This window comes from Lepidochelys kempii, chromosome 2 (genome assembly GCF_965140285.1).
Source record: "Lepidochelys kempii isolate rLepKem1 chromosome 2, rLepKem1.hap1, whole genome shotgun sequence".
Classification (NCBI taxonomy): domain Eukaryota; kingdom Metazoa; phylum Chordata; order Testudines; family Cheloniidae; genus Lepidochelys; species Lepidochelys kempii.
Window position 1 is genome coordinate 257545695 of NC_136381.1, and position 21448 is coordinate 257567142.

Here is a 21448-nt window from a genome sequence, read left to right on the forward strand (position 1 = left end):
GTCTCCCCCCGTCGTTCCCTCCCACACACCTTTTCTAACAAATTGGGATACAGACACGTTAAGGGCAAATTTTCAAATGTAGATGCTTAAAGTGAGGCACCTAAATAAAAACAGTTTGATCTTCAAAATGTTCTGAGCACCAATAACTCTCTCTGAAGTGAGTGGAAGATGCATGTGCTCTGCAATCTGAAAACCAGGCCACTTTTACTTAGGTGCCTAAATATAAAAATTAGGCAATACCACTCCCAACATATACAGTAAATGTTGCCTTTTACTACAGTAAAACATGTTTTTTTAAACAAACACAAGGTCATATAATGCTATAAACAAACATACTTATATTACTCAAAATAAATTTATACAGCCAGGCTTTATCTGTGGATAGATATCATAGAATCATAGAATATCAGGGTTGGAAGGGACCTCAGAAGGTCATCTAGTCCAACCCCCTGCTCAAAGCAGGACCAATCCCCAACTAAATTATCCCAGCCAGCCCTTTGTCAAGCCTGACCTTAAAAACCTCAAAGGAAGGAGATTCCACCACCTCCCTAGGTAACGCATTCCAGTGTTTCACCACCCTCCTAGTGAAACAGTTTTTTCCTAATATCCAACCTAAACCTCTCCCAGTGCAACATGAGACCATTATTGCTTGCTCTGTCATCTGCTACCATTGAGAACAGTCTAGAGCCATCCTCTTTGGAACCCCCTTTCAGGTAGTTGAAAGCAGCTATCAAATCCCCCCTCATTCTTCTCTTCTGCAGACTAAACAATCCCAGTTCCCACAGCCTCGCCTCATAAGTCATGTGTTCCAGTCCCCTAATCATTTTTGTTGCCCTACGCTGGACGTTTTCGAATTTTTCCACATCCTTCTTGTAGCATGGGGCCCAAAACTGGACACAGTACTCCAGATGAGGCCTCACCAATGTCGAATAGAGGGGAACGATCACATCCCTTGATCTGCTGGCAATGCCCATACTTATACATCCCAAAATGACATTGGCCTTCTTGGCAACAACGGCACACTGTTGACTCATATCCAGCTTCTCATCTACTGTAACCCCTCGGTCCTTTTCTGCAGAACTACTGCCTAGCCATTCGGTCCCTAGTCTGTAGCGGTGCATGGGATTCTTCCGTCCTAAGTGCAGGACTCTGCACTTGTCCTTGTTGAACCTCATCAGATTTCTTTTGGCCCAATCCTCCAATTTGTCTACGGCCTTCTGTATCCTATCCCTACCCTCCAGCATATCTACCTCTCCTCCCAGTTTAGCATCATCTGCAAACTTGCTGAGGGTGCAATCCACACCATCCTCCAGATCATTTATGAAGATATTGAACAAAACCGGCCCGAGGACCGACCCTTGGGGCACTCCACTTGATACCGGCTGCCAACTAGACATGGAGCCATTGATCACTACCCGTTGAGCCCGACAATCTAGCCAACTTTCTGTCCACCTTAGAGTCCATTCATCCAGCCCATAATTCTTTAACTTGCTGGCGAGAATACTGTGGGAGACTGTGCCAAAAGCTTTGCTAAAGTCAAGGAATAACATGTCCACCGCTTTTCCCTCATCCACAGAGCCAGTTATCTCATCATAGAAGGCAATTAGATTAGTCAGGCTTGACTTGCCCTTGGTGAATCCATGCTGACTGTTCCTGATCACTTTCTGTGTTGGTATGAAAAAGAGGCCTGTTTCACAGAACACTGAATCAAATGGGACTGGAAGGCCCTTTGGATAATAATGGCAGAAAGCTCCTTTTGTCTTCTTCTAAGGGTAGTTGTGATTGGTTTATAAGGAAGCTTGGATGGAATGGCAATCTTAAGCTTTTTCTCCATCATTAGTTTGTCCATCTCCCCAGATTCTCCTGTTTGATAAAAGCAAGCAAAATATCCCAGTAGTAGATCCTATCTCCACTAACTATAGGAAGGTCCATTGCTATAAGCTGAATTTTGTTGGGTTCTGATACACGTAAGAGTTTTTCCAAAGCATCTGCAAAGTCTGAAAGTGCAGAATACTCAATAAACTGAGTCGCCTCAGAATCAAACTTCCCCCATATTTCATAAAACATATCAAAGTCATCTTCACATAAAGGCTCCGTACTTTCCTCAGTAGCAACATTCAAGTTCTCTAAAATAACAGCTATATACATGTTTATAACAATAAGAAATGATATAATGACATAACTTACAAAATATATAATTGCTACAGAGCTATTTACACAAGTAGTATTGTCTCTAGGTTGTATCTTTAACTTTCAGAGTAACAGCCGTGTTAGTCTGTATTCGCAAAAAGAAAAGGAGTACTTGTGGCACCTTAGAGACTAACCAATTTATTTGAGCATAAGCTTTCGTGAGCTACAGCTCACTTCGTCGGATGCATTCTGTGGAAAGTGTAGAAGATCTTTTTATATACACACAAAGCATGAAAAAATACCTCCTCCCACCCCACTCTCCTGCTGGTAATAGCTTATCTCAAGTGATCACTCTCCTTACAATGTGTATGATAATCAAGGTGGGCCATTTCCAGCACAAATCCAGGGTTTAACAAGAACGTCTGGGGGGGAGGGTAGGAAAAAACAAGGGGAAATAGGCTACCTTGCATAATGACTTAGACACTCCCAGTCTCTATTCAACCCTAAGTTAATTGTATCCAATTTGCAAATGAATTCCAATTCAGCAGTTTCTCGCTGGAGTCTGGATTTGAAGTTTTTTTTTGTAAAATAGCGACTTTCATGTCTGTAATCGCGTGACCAGAGAGATTGAAGTGTTCTCCGACTGGTTTATGAACGTTATAATTCTTGACATCTGATTTGTGTCCATTTATTCTTTTACATAGAGACTGTCCAGTTTGACCAATGTACATGGCAGAGGGGCATTGATGGCACATGATGGCATATATCACATTGGTGGATGTGCAGGAGAACGAGCCTCTGATAGTGTGGCTGATGTGATTAGGCCCTGTGATGGTGTCCCCTGAATAGATATATGGGCACAGCTGGCAACGGGCTTTGTTGCAAGGATAGGTTCCTGGGTTAGTGGTTCTGTTGTGTGGTATGTGGTTGCTGGTGAGTATTTGCTTCAGGTTGGGGGGCTGTCTGTAGGCAAGGACTGGCCTGTCTCCCAAGATTTGTGAGAGTGTTGGGTCATCCTTCAGGATAGGTTGTAGATCCTTAATAATGCGTTGGAGGGGTTTTAGTTGGGGGCTGAAGGTGACGGCTAGTGGCGTTCTGTTATTTTCTTTGTTAGGCCTGTCCAGTAGTAGGTGACTTCTGGGAACTCTTCTGGCTCTATCAATCTGTTTCTTCACTTCCGCAGGTGGGTATTGTAGTTGTAAGAAAGCTTGACAGAGATCTTGGAGGTGTCTGTCTCTGTCTGAGGGGTTGGAGCAAATGCGGTTGTATCGCAGAGCCTGGCTGTAGGCAATGGATCGTGTGGTGTGGTCAGGGTGAAAGCTGGAGGCATGTAGGTAGGAATAGCGGTCAGTAGGTTTCCGGTATAGGGTGGTGTTTATGTGACCATTGTTTATTAGCACTGTAGTGTCCAGGAAGTGGATCTCTTGTGTGGACTGGATCAGGCTGAGGTTGATGGTGGGATGGAAATTGTTGAAATCATGGTGGAATTCCTCAAGGGCTTCTTTTCCATGGGTCCAGATGATGAAGATGTCATTAATATAGCGCAAGTAGAGTAGAGGTGTTAGGGGACGAGAGCTGAGGAAGCGGTGTTCTAAGTCAGCCATAAAAATGTTGGCATACTGTGGGGCCATGCGGGTACCCATAGCAGTGCCGCTGATCTGAAGGTATACATTGTCCCCAAATGTAAAATAGTTATGGGTAAGGACAAAGTCACAAAGTTCAGCCACCAGGTTAGCCGTGACATTATCGGGGATAGTGTTCTTAACGGCTTGTAGTCCATCTTTGTGTGGAATGTTGGTGTAGAGGGCTTCTACATCCATAGTGGCCAGGATGGTGTTATCAGGAAGATCACCGATGGATTGTAGTTTCCTCGGGAAGTCAGTGGTGTCTCGAAGGTAGCTGGGAGTGCTGGTAGTGTGGGGCCTGAGGAGGGAGTCTACATAGCCAGACAATCCTGCTGTCAGGGTGCCAATGCCTGAGATGATGGGGCGCCCAGGATTTCCAGGTTTATGGATCTTGGGTAGTAGATAGAATATCCCCACAGAATGCATCCGATGAAGTGAGCTGTAGCTCACGAAAGCTTATGCTCAAATAAATTGGTTAGTCTCTAAGGTGCCACAAGTACTCCTTATCTTTAGCTTTGGAGCACAAGAGTCAAATCTTGTCCCTACGAAAGGGTTAAGAAGGCCATCTCAGCCGGCTGACATTGTGATCTGGAAGAGACAGAGCATGCTGCCACCAAAGGTTTGGAAGTTGAAAATGTTATCAATCCCACCCAATTAGCACAGGCAAAGTAAGCCATGCCCAAAATAGCATAAATATACATGATCAGAAAAAGTAGGACACCAATATTGAACAGAGCAGGAAGGGACATCAATAATGTAAAAAGGAGAGTTCTAATTCCTTGGGCTTGCCGTATTAGTCTCAGGATTTGGCTAATCCGCACCAAGCGAATGATTCTCAACAATGACGGAGACTTTAAAACACCGGCAACTCCAACATCTTTAAAATGAAAGAAAAAGAAACACAATGTTAAATTATCAGATCAAGAAGATTTGATATACACTAGATATACATATGTACATTTAATTATCTTTTATGAAATAGCCAGATGAGGTCAGAAAATGTTTAAGGTCTGTTTCTGTGTTAAAAGGGAGAATGATAATGTTCTGTCAATGTCAGGAAAACTGCCAGTGTCCTTGGCACTTAAAGGGAAAGTTACACTGTTAAAAAGGTTATATTATACCTGCAAAAGTCTAGAAACAAGCAAACAAACAAAAGGCCCTTTAAATGTTACAAAATTAAAGTTCCTAGATAAGTAACATGCATCTGTTTTCATACTGTGTACATCATTGTGCTGAGTGCCTATGACTCATGTGGCTTGTTGAAATATACTTCTGTGTGAGATGCAAGATACCTCACTGGATGTAGTACCACAGCAATTGTTGATGTAAATATTTGCAGTTTGAAAAAATCTCTGGACAACATTTTAAAATCTGCATGCCTACCAAGTGCCCTTTTTTGCATCACTAAGATTTTTTTAAAGAAGGCTGATCTTTTCCTTGCAGAGAAAAAAGAAGTTTATCAAAAATGCTAAGCCTTGTCCTTCCTTTTCTGTTTGGGGGATAAGGAAACGATCTAACATAGTCTGGTTTTGGCCAGGATACAGAACAGAAACAGTCCTGTTACTGCTAATGGAAGATCTCTTACTACATATAAAGAACAAATGTCCATTGTCTCACTCCTGGACCTCTCTGCAATATTCATTATGTCTGACTGCAAGACATTATTATCCCATCTGAGGGAAATGACAGTGCTCCAAAGAAATGTTCTCTAATTATATGAATCCTTTCTTGAGAGTCACATACAGAAGCTACCTTTGCTACCAGATTTTTCATTTGTGGAGAACCACATGGATTAATTCTCTCCCCAATTTCAGTAAGTATTTACATTTAGCCAATGGGAGAAATGGGAAGACTTCATGGGCTATAATGTCAACAACATGAAAATGACCCAAATTTGTCATTTTCAACATAGGCTAACAATATGGTCATCCCGTTTTCCCAGTGACTGGCCAATATTAGCACATGGCTCAGGTAGAGCTTATTGAAATTGAATCCCAACAAGACAGAGGTTAACACTTCAAACAGCTAGCCATCAAGTTGCAGCTCTCTCCAGTCGACAATGCATGCCCACAGAACATCAAGACAGTCCACATCTTGGCAGTCTTTCTAGCCTCCTCCCAGACACAAAGTTCTTGCAAAAAAAGCATGTATGACACTTTTTCTATCATCACCAAACAATTAGGAAGATTTTGTCCCATTCTTGCTACCACTGACCTGGTCATAAGAATACCTCCCAAATGGATTATAGCAATGCACTTTACTTGGTCTCAAAAACATAAGCCTTGAGAAAACTGCAGTGGGTAAAGAATGCAACAGCATGCCTCACTGAGGGCACAGATTACCACCAATACAGTATCCTGGTGCTTCAATCTCTTCACTGGCTTCCAATAGAGTATCACATTAAGTTTACAGACTTGGTCCTTATTTCACAGTACTACATGACCTGAGCCCAGGATAATATGAGAGGATGTATGGTTGTAATGAGCACTAGTCTGAAACTTGGGAGATCTGAGCTCAATTCCCTGCTCTGACACAGGCTTCCTGTGTGACCAGGGGAAAGTAACTTGGTATCTTTGTGCCTATCTTTAAAATGGGGATAATAGCACTTTCCTATCTCTCAGAGATGTTGTGACAATAAATACATTAACAGTTGTAAGATGCTCAGATGCTACTGTAATGAGCAACATGTAACTCAACTCAAGATAGGCAATCTTTTAGGTACCAGTCTTATTACCACAACTCCGCCTATGTTTCAAGGCAAATGCAAAGCATGCTTCAACATTGCCTTCCCTAAGAACAGCACATAGCGTATTAATTTACCCTTCATGTGTGGAGCCCCAGTGACGTTTATGGGACTTTGGGCAGGTACAAGGGTGTACATGCATGTATCTTACTACAGGTTTCAGGTTTTAAACCTTCTAAAAACAGTGCAAAATACAATTTGAATAAGTGTCTTGTTCATGGAGAAATTGCAGGAAAAATCATATATTTATACATTTCAAGGGCAGAACAGACCATTCTAATCATCTAGTCCAGTGGGCTCCAAACTGTGGGGCATACCCCCCTGGGGGATGAGGGGAAACATTCCGGAGGGCACGCACGTAGGCCAGCCCCCATACTGGGTGGGGAGGGTAGTGCTGTGCAAAGACATTCCAAAACTGAAGTTTCAATAAGCATGCCTTATTAAAAAATTCTGGGTGAATAAGGGAAGAGTTTTAAAAACTTATCTTTCACTTTCTGATGTGGCTGTAAATCCAATAGATCTGTCTGTTTTATCTGCAGCTGCTGCTGTTGTGGCCTTTGGGGATGCCCCTCCACACCAGCAGAACACCTGAACCAGAGGAGGAGGAGAAAGAATAGGACTACGGATATGTTTAGTGAGATCCTGCAAGCCAGTTTTGCATTGGACTGTGAACAAAGGGCTGGGCCGGCCAAAAAGGCGGATGGCCTGGAGAGGGACAGAGACTACAGGAGAAAATGAAGACCCAGGAAACCCACAGGAAAAGAAATGGGAGTTGCACCAAGACATAATGGGGCTTCTTAGGCAGCAAATACTAATACTGGAGAGTCTAGTTGAACTACAGGTAAAACAATCATGGACTTGTCACTCTTTACAGTTCCTGGAGAACTCCATGATTGCAGCTCCCTGAACCCCCTCAACATTCCATGTGGTATCATGGATCACACTCCCTACTTCTCCACGCCTGAGGATACTAAGGACAACCAGAGCTTCACATACCCCAACCATGCCTCTCACAGGCCAGTGTAAGTGTAGCCAAAGTGGACTCCATTTGTGCACTGGAATGGACAAAAATGTTTGCTGCCTCTTTAATTTTAAAGTTCCATCCTGTTAATTTACGTTAGAAATTTCTATTGTATTATTCTTTTTCATTTGTACATTGTTCTGTTTTTTCCACTCCTTTTATTACTAAATAACATTTTAATTTTTGAAAATAAATCAATCTTTATTAGTTCACCACAAATATTGCAGAATGTATAGAAGTACTAGAAGCACCCAGTACTTGTAAGTGTACCACATCACAGAACACACAGGTTCAAGAAAACACCTACTCATCTGTAAAAGTTCAGCAAGCACTGCATAATTCATAGGTTCAGTGACACACTTGATATAATAATTATAAATGTACAGCAAGCACCAAATAATTTATAGGTTTATTAAAAGACACAGTATTCTATGTATAAATGTACAACAAGCACTACACAATTCCTCCCAGCCACAACCTTCAGATTCAGAGCACAGTCAAGTATAGTACATTAATGCAGCTGACCATTAAAGGGCTCTTTCAAAGCCTCCCAAAAGCCTCTGACTCTTGTAAAGGCCTTGTGTCTGGTGCTTCAAACTCAGCAGACAGCCACTCCACCGCTGCCTTTCACTCCAGCAGCAACTTTTCTCACTTTCCCTTATAGATATTATGCATGACACAACAGGCAGCTATAACTACTGAGATATTTTTCTCACTGAGAGACAATCTTTTGACTAAACAACACCAGCATCCTTTCACTCTACACATCTATTGTGCACCTCTTGAGCCAGTAGCTGAATCTTTTCTTGGTGCTGTCAAGGTGGCCAGTGTATGGCTTCATGACCCTAGGAAGCAAGAGACAGGATCACTATTGACATTTCAATATTTACTCCTGGGGGAATTCTGTGCCACTGCGTGCGCATAATTCATATGCCACACATATTTTTCTTTCCACAGAAAATAACTTCTGCCAAAAGTTGCTTCAGTTCTATCTTTTGCCCACCAGAGGGTGCTGTGGTGCTGGAACAAAGCAGCTGCTCCCCACCAGCCCCAGTTACCATAGGGAAGAAAAAGAGCTTGCAGTGCCTTCATCACAGAGCCTGTCAAGCCAGGTCAAAAGACAGGGGACATGGTGAGACTGACAGCATGGTGCTGCATGGGGGTCACAGACTGGGGTTCATAAGGGCTAGTGAAGGAAGACAGACTGGGGCAGGGGCGGAATGGGAGTGGAGGCACAGGGCCACAGGGGCGAGGGAGGTGCAGGCCACATGGGGACAGGGGAGGGGGTGCAGGGGACACATGGAGATGAAGGGAGGGGTCTGGCTGAGAGGGTGCAGGGCTACGGGGGGACAAGGTGCAGGGCCACATGGGGAAAAGGGGATAGCTGAGTGGGGGCACAGAGACACATGGGGACGGGGGGAGGGATGAAGGGACACAAGGGGATGGGGGGAACAGGTGTCTGAATCGGGGTGGAGGGACACATGGGTACAGGGGCAGATGTGCCTGACTGAATGCGAGAGGCTAAGGGTCATCTGCATGGGGGAAGCTCCCTAACAATCCCTCCCCACCCGCCTCAAAAGAACTGTCCCATACTTTTCCCACCCATACCCAACAACCCTCCAAGTTCACACCTAGGTTCCTTCCCAGCAATTATTTCCCTCTCTCTCAGCTCCTTTGTTACCCCTGACACCCCTACGCCTTTCCACTGGTTCTGAGAGGTACAGAAAATACAGTTCTGTATTGTAGGTTTAATGAATTATTACTCAGACTTCTGTATTAATATGCCTAGTAAGGAATCTATTGGCCAAAAAACAATTTCTTTAATCTTTTTTGTTGTCTGTATTGTTACAGACATACTTGCTGACAGGTATTTTGAAATAAATTACCAAAATAATTGAAACTGGTGTGATTATATTGTGTTATTTTGACAAATAAAATATGCAGAATTTAAAAATATTGTGTGCAGAATTTTTAACTTTTTGGCGCAGAATTCCCCCAAGAGTAAATATTGCCAATGGTAATCTGCAGTCAGGAAAGAATATCACTGCTTGTTGCTTTCTGAACAGCCCTGTTGTCTTAAAGATACAAGCATTATGCACTTTCCCTAATCAGTCCACACTGCTTTTGGTGAAACATCTCTGGTGCTCCACCAACGCTTGCATAACCACAGAAAAGCAGCCCTTTCTGTTAATGTATTCTGTGGCCAGGTAGTCTGGTGCCAAAATAGGGATATACATGCTGTCTATCCCCCCACTGCAGTTAGGGAATCCCATTATTGCAAATCCATCCACCAGGTCCTGCACACTGCTGAGAGACACAGCCCTGTGCAACAAGACGCTATTAATGGCCGTACACACTTACATGACAATGACCCCCACTGTGGATTTGCCAACTGCAAAATGATTTCCCTCTGATCAGTAGCAATTCAGCACTGCAAGCTTCTAGAATGCAATTGCCACTCATTTCTTAAATCAGTGCAGCTCTCTTTCTGGTGTCCCTGCACTAGAGGGCTACAGCGAGCTTGGAACACTGATGCAGAATTGTGACCTTTCACACCTGAAAATTCTGCAGCCACTACTCATCATCCCAAACCTGCATTACAATGTGATCCATCAAGTCAGTGCTCATTTCTCAAGCCCAATAGCAATGCTCCCACCATCTCCAGCCGCTCTGTGAACACCACCAACAACCTTGAATTGTTTTTCACTGTTTCAACAATCTATCCTCGAAGAACTTGTCATGTCCCCCATTCTTGCGGTTCTTTCTGCAGGTCTACAAATACAGGAGAATTTTTCATCCTGTATTTGCAACTTTCATATGAATAGTGGGCTCCATGCTTATGGCAGAGATGAGATGGCGGCCTCATGGCACTGGGAGTGGGTGGCAGGGGGACTTGGCTTAAGGGCACTGTGATGAGGCTGAAAAGGGGAGGTGATGCAGCCTCGGGGCACCGGGGTGGGGCGAGGCGGGGCAGGGCAGGGCAGGAAGCAAGGCACGCGGCCTTGGGGAAGGAGGCCAGGGCACGGGGCCTCAAAGCACTGGGGCAAAAGGCAGGGCATGCGGCCTTGGGGAAGGAGGCAGGGCAGGGGGCCTCAGAGCACCGGGGCAAAAGGCAGGGCACGCGGCCTTGGGGAAGGAGGCAGGGCACGGGGCCTCAGAGCACTGGGGCAAAAGGCAGGGCACGCGGCCTTGGGGAAGGAGGCAGGGCAGGGGGCCTCAGAGCACTGGGGCAAAAGGCAGGGCACGCGGCCTTGGGGAAGGAGGCAGGGCACGGGGCCTCAGAGCACCGGGGCAAAAGGCAGGGCACGCGGCCTTGGGGAAGGAGGCAGGGCACGGGGCCTCAGAGCACCGGGGCAAAAGGCAGGGCACGCGGCCTTGGGGAAGGAGGCAGGGCACGGGGCCTCAGAGCACCGGGGCAAAAGGCACGGCACGCGGCCTTGGGGAAGGAGGCAGGGCACGGGGCCTCAGAGCACCGGGGCAAAAGGCAGGGCACGCGGCCTTGGGGAAGGAGGCAGGGCACGGGGCCTCAGAGCACCGGGGCAAAAGGCAGGGCACGGGGCCTCAGAGCACCGGGGCAAAAGGCAGGGCACGCGGCCTTGGGGAAGGAGGCAGGGCACGGGGCCTCAGAGCACCGGGGCAAAAGGCAGGGCATGCGGCCTTGGGGAAGGAGGCAGGGTACGGGGCCTCAGAGCACCGGGGCAAAAGGCAGGGCATGCGGCCTTGGGGAAGGAGGCAGGGCACGGGGCCTCAGAGCACCGGGGCAAAAGGCAGGGCATGCGGCCTTGGGGAAGGAGGCAGGGCACGGGGCCTCAGAGCACCGGGGCAAAAGGCAGGGCATGCGGCCTTGGGGAAGGAGGCAGGGCACGGGGCCTCAGAGCACCGGGGCAAAAGGCACGGCACGCGGCCTTGGGGAAGGAGGCAGGGCACGGGGCCTCAGAGCACCGGGGCAAAAGGCAGGGCACGGGGCCTCAGAGCACCGGGGCAAAAGGCAGGGCACGCGGCCTTGGGGAAGGAGGCAGGGCACGGGGCCTCAGAGCACCGGGGCAAAAGGCAGGGCACGGGGCCTCAGAGCACCGGGGCAAAAGGCAGGGCACGCGGCCTTGGGGAAGGAGGCAGGGCACGGGGCCTCAGAGCACCGGGGCAAAAGGCAGGGCACGGGGCCTCAGAGCACCGGGGCAGGAGACGGGGCCCAGTACCTCAGAACACCAAGGCAGGAGGCAGGGCACAGGACGTGGCCTCAGGGACTGTAATGGGCTGGGTTAGGGCGAGAGAAGGCACCGTGGCAGGTCAGGAGGCACGCGGCCTCAAGGCACCGTGACCGGGCGGCGGGAGGGGACGCGGCCTCAGGGCACCGTGACGGGGCGAGTATCTCCTCAGCCCCGTGACTGGCAGCCGGCGGGACAGCTTGACGCCCCCCGAGGCTAGCGGCCAGAGTCCAGTCTACCCACTGAGCTCCCTTAGCAACCGAGCTGCCCCGCGCGGGTCTCGCGGCCAGGGGGCGGGATTTCCGGGCCGGGTCGACCTCTTCGGAAATGACGTGAGAGTGTCAACATGCAAGATGGCGGCGCATCACCGACAGAACGCGGCCGGGCGCCGGAAAGTGCAGGTGAGAGGTCGGTCGGGTTTCCCGCCGGAGCGGGCGTGTGGGGTGGCTGAGGGGCCTGCGGAAGAGGGAGTGGGGAGCCGTTGGAGAAGGCGCAGGGCTGCGGGCGCTGGAGGCGGTTTAGGGGGCTGGGGGCGGGGAGCCGTTGGAGAAGGCGCAGGGCTGCGGGCGCTGGAGGCGGTTTAGGGGGTTGGGAGCCGTTGGAGAAGGCGCAGGGCTGCGGGCGCTGGAGGCGGTTTAGGGGGCTGGGGGCGGGGAGCCGTTGGAGAAGGCGCAGGGCTGCGGGCGCTGGAGGCGGTTTAGGGGGCTGGGGGCGGGGAGCCGTTGGAGAAGGCGCAGGGCTGCGGGCGCTGGAGGCGGTTTAGGGGGTTGGGGCGGTGTGTGTGGGAGGGGCAAAGGGAGTGGGGCGAGGAGAGGAGGCGGTGGGTCTGTGTCGATTGCGGGGGCTCCCCTCTTGCCCTAGGTGTCTCCTGGGGCAGGTGCTGTTGTACCTGGGGAGGGGCGGGGGGAACAAGGCTGCCTCTCTTGCTGCTGCGAGGAGGGAGGGAGAAGCTAGTAGAGACCCTTCGCAACCTCGCCCACGGCCGCTGGGAGTCTCTCGGTGTCTGTCAGTGTTAGACATAAAATAATTAAGAAATAAAATGGAGCTAAAATATATCGCAGGCAGTTGTCAGCCGACAGTCTGCCCTTTGCTCTCACCGTCTACCACTAGGATCTGGGGTTCTGACAGGGTGGGTGCTTTCTTAGGGGAAACGTGTGTCTGGCTTAAATGTGTCAGACTCTCCATATTGAAGAAGCAAAAGTACTTGTTCAGCTGTAATTGCCGTCTTTTCATATTGTTTTTAAAGTGAGAACATGTCTCAACCATCCCTTTGGATCTACGCTTTGTTTCAACTTGGTGTGTTTGGGGCATACAGGGTCTCCTTCAGAGGAGAAATTTATGTGTGTGCGTGAGAGAGAGAGCACGAAATGTTTTGATTATCTTGCTGAAATATATGCAAAAACAGATACTCTTAAACAGTGAAAGTAAAAATAAAACAGGATAATTATGGATAATTATACTTCTGCGTTTTGTTTGCTCTAGTATAAACATTCTTAATTTCATTTTAATTAGACGTGTCCATACAGAGGAGACTAGATGGTTTAGGGGAGCTAGAGAGCTGCTTGTAGTAAGTGGCCAGTTCAAATCTGGCCTGGGTCTATTCACAGTGACCAAAAGTTACCACTGGATGGTGTTGGAAGTGTCAGCTCAGTTCCCAGTGGACAGATGTTCATCTTACAGAAACCACCATGACAATTTACACCTTTGTGTATACAGTCTATGGAAATAGAACTACTCTCATCCCCCCATGAAGTGGGTTATATTTCCAGGTCAGGGCATAATTAGCATAGCGAACCCCAAGGGTTCAAGAATCATGAGTGAGGTCCAAAAAATCATGATCAGAGATAAAAAGAACACTATATATATTTAAAAAAAAGTTGAGCAAATTTATTAACAACTCTGAAGACTAGTTTCAGAGTAACAGCCGTGTTAGTCTGTATTCGCAAAAAGAAAAGGAGTACTTGTGGCACCTTAGAGACTAACCAATTTATTTTAGCATGAGCTTTCGTGAGCTACAGCTCACTTCATCGGATGCATACTGTGGAAACTGCACAAGACATTATATACACAGAGACCATGAAACAATACCTCCTCCCAACCAGCAGGAGAGTGAGTTTGGGGGGGGGGGGGGGGCAGAGGGTGAGAAAACCTGGATTTGTGCTGGAAATGGCCCAACTTGATGATCACTTTAGATAAGCTATTACCAGCAGGAGAGTGGGGTGGGAGGAGGTATTGTTTCATGGTCTCTGTGTATATAATGTCTTCTGCAGTTTCCACAGTATTCTTCCGATGAAGTGAGCTGTAGCTCACGAAAGCTCATGCTCAAATAAATTGGTTAGTCTCTAAGGTGCCACAAGTACTCCTTTTCTTTTTGAGAAGACTAGAAACTTCTAAATTTTCTAAAAGTGTGATTTTTTTTTTCCACGCAACGCCATGATTCTAGGAACTGCAGATTTCAGAAAAACAACAAATATTGTTAGACTCTCAATAAAATCATGAGCTGATAACACTTTGTAAGCACACGGCTGAGGAAGTGTTACTAGGGAAGTTTGCAGTTCTATTACTTTAGTTGTACCTATTCTGTGGATAAACAGAGAACCTTCTAGGGCTGTCAATTGGTGTGCCTTGCATGAGCACTAAATTCAAAGCTAAGGGCTTGCCCATACTGGGAGGGTTTTGAAGGTATAATTATACCAGAATAACTGAATCAGTAAAACCCTCCTAATTTTTATGCAGTTACACCAGTGTAGCTTATATCAGTTTCTGGAACTTGCAAAGTTATAGTGAAAAGGAGTACTAGTGGCACCTTAACCAATTTATTTGAGCATAAGCTTTCGTGAGCTACAGATCACTTCATCGGATGTGTTAGGGGGCTTATTCCTTCACCCACTTACTTCCCTGGTCCTTCTCGCATGAACAGAGAGCAACAATACCCGAAGTCCAAAGGTGCAAACAATTCGATGTTTATTGGGGTGAACTTCCAGCAAGCATGATTCCAGTTTCCTTCCTTAGTATCCTCCTTCCCAGCTCTGACACCACAGAGCCTTACACCTGTGTCCCTGTTCCCATTCCTACCCTTAGCCAAACATGATTCCAACTTCCTTACTCCCATTCCCTGTTCCCATTTCCCCCTTTAGCAAAACATGATTCCAATTTTCTTACCCCCATTCCCTGTTCCCATCTCCTTTACCCCCATGCCCACCCCCACCAACACCCACACCCAGTCACTTCCTCATTGACTACAGATTATTTAGTAAAACTTGAGTTCTGCTTAGCTATACCTTAACCAATCATTTTTCCTGAAATTTAACTAACCAATCCTAACATATTGTAACATGATTATGTAACCAATTATATCCCACCACCTTAATTAGTTTACACCCAGCAAAATTAATTATACAGCAGACAGGAACAATCACAGAACCAGACAGAGATTATACAGACAAACAACAGCAAAGTGGGAACTATAATGACAAGACAATACAGAAGTGAGGATTTCACATCCCAGCTATTGATAAGTGAGTTCTTGCCAGACAGGATGCTATCAAACTAAGTTTCCTTTTACATTTTCTAGGCACTTCCCTTTCTCTGGAGGTGATAGGAACTATCAGGACAGGATTGTATTCCTAACAGCCGAATAGCACCTTATTTACCAGCAGGACAGTGGGGTGGGAATAGGTATTGTTTCATATTCTCTGTGTATATATAAAGCCTGCTGCAGTTTCCACGATATGCATCTGAAGAAGTGAGCTGTAGCTCACGAAAGCTTATGCTCTAATAAATTGGTTAGTCTCTAAGGTGCCACAAGTCCTCCTTTTCTTTTTGCGAATACAGACTAACACGGCTGTTACTCTGAAACCTTATTTCAGTGTGACTAGTTTGGAATGTGAGGATGTGACTGTTTGCTTCCCAGCTTATGGCTGCCTCTGCTGCTTAGCCAAAGGCCTTAGCCTAAGAACAGGGCCTCAGACTGTCACAGTAAGAGAAGGCCCTTACACCAGCAGACAGTGATTTTGATTCTTTCTTTTATACCTCTATCACTAGCCAAGTGATAAGAATACACCTAAATTCTTAGAGTATAGGCCTTTACAGACAGGCCTGAATATCTATATCCTAACAGGATGCATCCGATGAAGTGAGCTGTAGCTCACGAAAGGTTATGCTCAAATAAATTGGTTAGTCTCTAAGGTGCCACAAGTACTCCTTTTCTTTTTGCGAATACAGACTAACATGGCTGCTACTCTGAAACCTGGCAAAGTTATAGTGGTATAAGCACAGTTATATTGATATAACTATGTACACAATAGGGGTTAGTCTACACTTCAAAGGCTTACCTGGGATAGCTATATTGGCAGTGTCCATTTGTGGAGACAGTGTTTACCAACAAAAGAATTGTTTTGCTATTATAGTTAAGCCACCTCCCTGAATGACAAAAATGATTCTCTTGCCTGTACAGTACAGTCTGAGTTACGAACACCTGGGGAATGGAGGTTGTTCATAACTCTAAACAAAACATTATGGTGGTTCTTTCAAAGGTTTACAACTGAACATTGACTTAATACAACTTTGAAACTTTACTATGCAGAAGAAAAATGCTGCTTTCCCTTTTTTTTTAGTAGTTTACGTTTAACACAGTACTGTACTGTATTTGCTTTTTTGTCATCTCTGATGCTGCCTGATTGCGTACTTCTGGTTCCAAATGAGGTGTGTGGTTGACTGTTCAGTTTGTAATTCTGGTGCTCATAATTCTGAGGTTCTGCTGTATAAGCTGCATCAACACAGGGGTTGGGATGGATAGATATGTTGTCTAGGTGAGTGATTTGGGTTTTGGTGGCAAAACTTGTAGGGCGTGTCTAGGGCTTATACTGAAATAGGAATGTTTTAAAACCAAACAACCAAAAAAGGCCCATATCCTTAACAAATAGCTTTATCATTATTACCTTTTAAGTGTAGACCAGGCATAAAATAAAAATGTCCAAATCAAGGCTCTTTCTTCCTCTTAAGTTGCAGCAGAAAGGCTGCTTGAATAGGGATGATGTAATGTGGGAGCTATTTGAAATTAGTGGAATATATTAAAACATTTACATTTAGAAAATATTTTCAGCTAATGATTGCTACTGAAAAAATAAATAAAATGAAGTTTGCTTTTAATAAGTGAAGATTTAGTAAAGGTTGGCAAATAGGATATGTAATTCTTGTGATACCTCGTGGCTTGTCTACACTAGAGTTTTTTTTTTACATCCAGTTAACTGATTGCCAGTTAACTCAAGGTAGCTAATATATTTGTAAAAGCTAGTACAGAAACTCCAGAATGTTTGTTCTGGTGTCCATGGTTAAATTGGCAGTAGATTAACTCATGGTAAAAATTCTGGTGTAGACATACCCTTAGTAAAGAAACCCTGTTAAGGAAAAAATCATTCTGGTATACCCACTAACTGCTAGAGAAAGAATGTTGTTTCCTGATGAACAGGCAGTCTGTCCGGTTGAGTGTAATTTACTGTTGACAAAATTCCTAGTTGATAAATGTCATGAAATCCTCCAGTGGCTGTGAAAGGTATTAATTTTTAAATCATCCATACTGACATGTAGACTCACAAGTGTTTTCTTTGCTTTTTCAAGAACAAAGAATGCCCTGTATCAGAGTTTTGATCTCCACCTTATCCTCCTCTACCATAGCCTTGTACTGGGATTGTTGCTGTCAAAGTAGAAAAGGAGGACTTGTGGCACCTTAGAGACTAACCAATTTATTTGAGCATAAGCTTTCGTGAGCTACAGCTCACTTCGTCGGATGCATGTAGAGTTACAGGGTGGGGGCTCCACTCATCCATTAGAAAAATGTCTGCATTAAGCTGTGTCTTGCAACATGCTCTAAAGGTGGCAAAATTCTCCCTCGGTTGAACTTGAAAAGAATCAGGTTCCACAGCCACAGGCTCCCCTACAAAGAACTCTCTGCCCAACCGCTTAAAAATCTTCCGTGGGCTTTGTCAGTCAAAATGCTCCTGTAAATATAGCTTTAGAGCTAAAGGACATGGGTGGCCACTGAGATAGCTAGGCCCTGTCCATTTAGAACACTGAAGAATACGGTATAAGTTCTTTGGGACAACTTTACTGTTGTGTTTTCACAGTGCCTACCCAGTGGAGTCCTGGTCTGTGACTGTGGCTCCTGAGCACTACTGCAATACTAATGATAAAAGATCCTTGTCATTATATTGTTTTTCAGATGTGGAATTGAATAAGCAAACCAGTGCAAAGCATGAAGTGTTGCTGTGCTATTAGCCTTTCCTGCTTGGCAGATGGGCCACAGCATGATATATCGTATGTAACTTCCAGGTGACCTTAATGGTCAGCCCCAAATATCGGACACTGCAGAAATCTAGCCAAGAGGTGGGAAAGCCATAAATCACTGTGACTCAGTGTTACAAGGACTAACTGTGGTGAATTTTTAAACCACAAAATACAGCATATTACATGAACATTATGTATCATGGCTTATTCAGTGGCATTCCATCCAGAAAAATACTTTCAACACTTCTTTTTATTTACCAGAATTAGGGGTACAGCAAAGTGGTGTTTGTGTTACCAACAGCCCTTCTCTGGTTGTGCTGTGAGAGGTTTAAATGCATTTGTATGCTGTTCCCTTATCTTACTACACAAACTTTGTCATTTCTTTTTATGTATGTCACTGGGATTTTTTTTTCTATTGATCCACTTTGAGTTCTCCAATTTGAGCCTTTTTTTGTTACACATGGATGTCTCGAACACCCCTTGAACTTCTTTTCTGGTATAGATTCAGACAAGCCACTCTTCTGTGTTGTCATGCTTTGGCATGTGAATGTGTAATGTATTTAAAAAAATCTCTGGATGCTTCTGGTTTAAAGCTCTCTTATAGAATGCCCCCACGTGATGTCCAGCAAATAGGTTTTGATGCAAACGTCTTGTGGGGTCACTAATTTTTCTCCAGCAAAATCTTCTGCATGTGTCTTGACATGTTGCTTTCTTGTTTCATACATGTTATTCCTTTCCTTAGTGTTTCCCAAACTGTTCTCTGTGGATCACTTTCTTGTGATCTGCAGGAACTGGCCTGTCACATGACACTGGTTCTTTGCATTGAAAGAAGTTAGAAATGCATGAATTATTTTTCATGTAAGCAGTTGATGTAGTTGCCACAGGGATGTTATTAGGTCATGGTTGTGAATGAAAAAAAGTGTCTGACATTCTCTCCATGGAGAAGTGGTTCATGTATTTGTGAATTCCTGCCTTACCTAATAATAGGAGTAGTGTTTGCCTGAAATATTTTGAATGTTAGAGGATCCCTAGTAAACCTATCCAACACATAAACATTTTCTTTCTTCCTTTACCCCTCCCCCCGTCACCCCCATCCTCTTAACAAGGTCTCTTCAAAAGTGATCACTTAGTACAAGCAATAGTAGGAGAAATACAAGAAGCATTTGCTTTATCTACAGGAATATTATTATTATTATTTATTATTTAAAACATATTATGATAGTTTCTTTTTATGAGAGGCAGAAAGTTATTGCTACAGGTCATTCTTCAGAGGATAACTTTTTTTTTCCTTTCTTACTCCATTCGTCTTAAGCTTAAAATATACTAGTCAGGAATAGCATTCTTTTTAAAGAGGGGAAATCTTACTACAGAGGGATTGTAAAAGTTGTAAAGATTTCTTAGGTGAGACAGAAATGTCTGTTTCAAATTCTACCTTCTGATGGTATCTGAAGAGCATATGACCTATCATAAGCTCTCTTGAGCCTTGTCAACAGTAGCAAAATTACCTGTTGCTGACAGTGGGCTTCAGCAACATGTACCTTTGCTGTTGCTGACAAGGCTTTGCTGGCTGTCTCTCTTTTAAAAAAAAAAAAAAAAAAAAGATAGTTCTTGCTCTAAAAATATTTTATTTACCTGTTAAGTTCACATGACACTACAGTCCCTTTTTTCTAGTTTCAGAGTAGCAGCCGTGTTAGTCTGTATTCACAAGAAGAAAAGGTGCCACAAGTACTCCTTTTCTTTTTTCTAGTTTGACACTGGTCTGTCTAGCCCAGTATCCTGTCCTCTGGCAATGGCCTGTGCCAGATGCTGCAGAGGGAATGAACAGAACAGAGCAATTATCAAATGATCCATTCTCTGTCGTCCGGTCCCAGGATCTAGGAGTCGGAGGCTTTGCAGTCTTGGTTAATAGCCATTGATGTATCGATTCTCCATGAACATATCTAATTATTTTTTTCTTTTTTGAGTCCAGTTATAGTTTTGGCTTTCACAGCATCCCCTGGCAATGAGTTTCACAGGTTGACTGTGTTGTTGTGTGAAGAAATACTTCCTTTTGTTTGTTGTAAATCTGCTGCCTATTAACTTAATTGAGTGACCGTTGATTCTTGTGTTATGTGAAGGGGTAAATAATACTTCCTTATTCACTTTCTCCACACCATTCATGATTTTATAGATGGCTATCATATATATCTCCCCTTAGTCATCTCTTTTCTAAGCTGAACAGTCCCAGTCTTTTGAATCTCTCCTCATATGGAAGCTGTTCCATATCCCTTATCATTTTTGTTGCACTTCTGTACCTTTTCCAATTTTAATATATCTTTTTGAGGTGGTGTAACTAGAATTGCCTGCAGTATTCAAGATGTGGGTATACCATGCATTTATGTAATGACATTATATTTTATGTCGTCTTATCTATCCCTTTCCTAATGGTACCTAACAGTCTGTTAGCATTTTTTGACTCCCACCGCACATTGACCAGATGTTTTTGGAGAACTATGCAAAAAGACAGCACTCGAGATTGTGGAAACAGCTAATCTAGATCCAATCATTTTGTATGTATACTTGGGATTAGGTTTTCCAATGTCCATTACTTTGCATTTATCAACATTGAACTTTGTCTGCCGTTTTGTTACCCAGCCACTCAGTATTGTAAGATCTCTTTGTAACTCTTTGCAATCAGCTTTGGACTTAACCATCTTGAGTAATTTTATATTTTCTGAAAACTTTGCCACTTTGTTGCTTACCCCTTTTTTCCAGATACATTTTTATAAATGTGTTGAATACCACAGGTCCCAGTACAGATCTTTGGGGGACCTCGCTATTTACCTCTTTCCACTGTGAAAATTGACCATTTATTCCTACCATTTGTTTTCTATCTGTTAATCAGTTAACTGATCCATGAGAGGACCTTCCCTCTTACATCATGACTGCTTATTTTGCTTAAAAGTCTTTTGTGAGCAACCTTGTGTAAAGCTTCCTGAAAGTCCAAGTACACGCTATAGCCACTGGATCACCTTGTCCACATTCTTATTGACACTGTCAAAGAATTCTAATAGATTGATGAGGTATGATTTCCTTTTATAAAAGCCATGTTGACTCTTCCTCAACGTATCGTGTTTATCAATGCATCTGATAATTCTGTTCTTTACTATAGTTTCAACCAATTTGCGTGGTACTGAAGTTAGGCTTATCAGCCTGTAATTGCCGGGATCGCCTCTGAAGCCATTTTATAAAAATTGGTATTACATTAGGTATCTGCCAGTCATCTGGTACAGAAGCTGATTTAAGTGATAGGTTACATACAAGAGCTAGCAGTTCTAAAGTTTCATGTTGGAGTTCCTTCAGAACACTTGGGTAAGTACCATGTGCTCCTTGTGATTTATTACTGTTTAATATCACAATTTGTTCCAATACCTCCTCTGCTGACACCTCAATCTGGGAC

The 21448-nt window shown here is 44.6% G+C and overlaps 1 protein-coding gene and 1 pseudogene across 4 annotated transcripts in view; one reads left to right on the plus strand and one right to left on the minus strand.

Moving 5' to 3' along the window:
• Nucleotides 1-1651: 1651 nt before the first annotated feature.
• LOC140906185 (sodium channel protein type 5 subunit alpha pseudogene) lies at nucleotides 1652-7503 on the minus strand (annotated as a pseudogene).
• A 4519-nt stretch (nucleotides 7504-12022) lies between these two features.
• The window catches only part of WDR48 (WD repeat domain 48), a 53573-nt gene continuing 44147 nt past the window's right edge, over nucleotides 12023-21448 (plus strand). For 3 of the 4 annotated variants that reach the window (XR_013635449.1, XM_073334669.1, XM_073334670.1), the window contains exon 1: nucleotides 12023-12125. Coding sequence is in view for 2 of the 4 variants with exons in the window: in XM_073334669.1 (XP_073190770.1) it covers nucleotides 12078-12125 (48 nt within the window). In the remaining 2 variants the exon portion in view is untranslated. Of the gene's footprint in view, nucleotides 12133-21448 lie in introns of all 4 variants that reach the window. The other variant, XM_073334671.2, reaches the window with a different exon arrangement.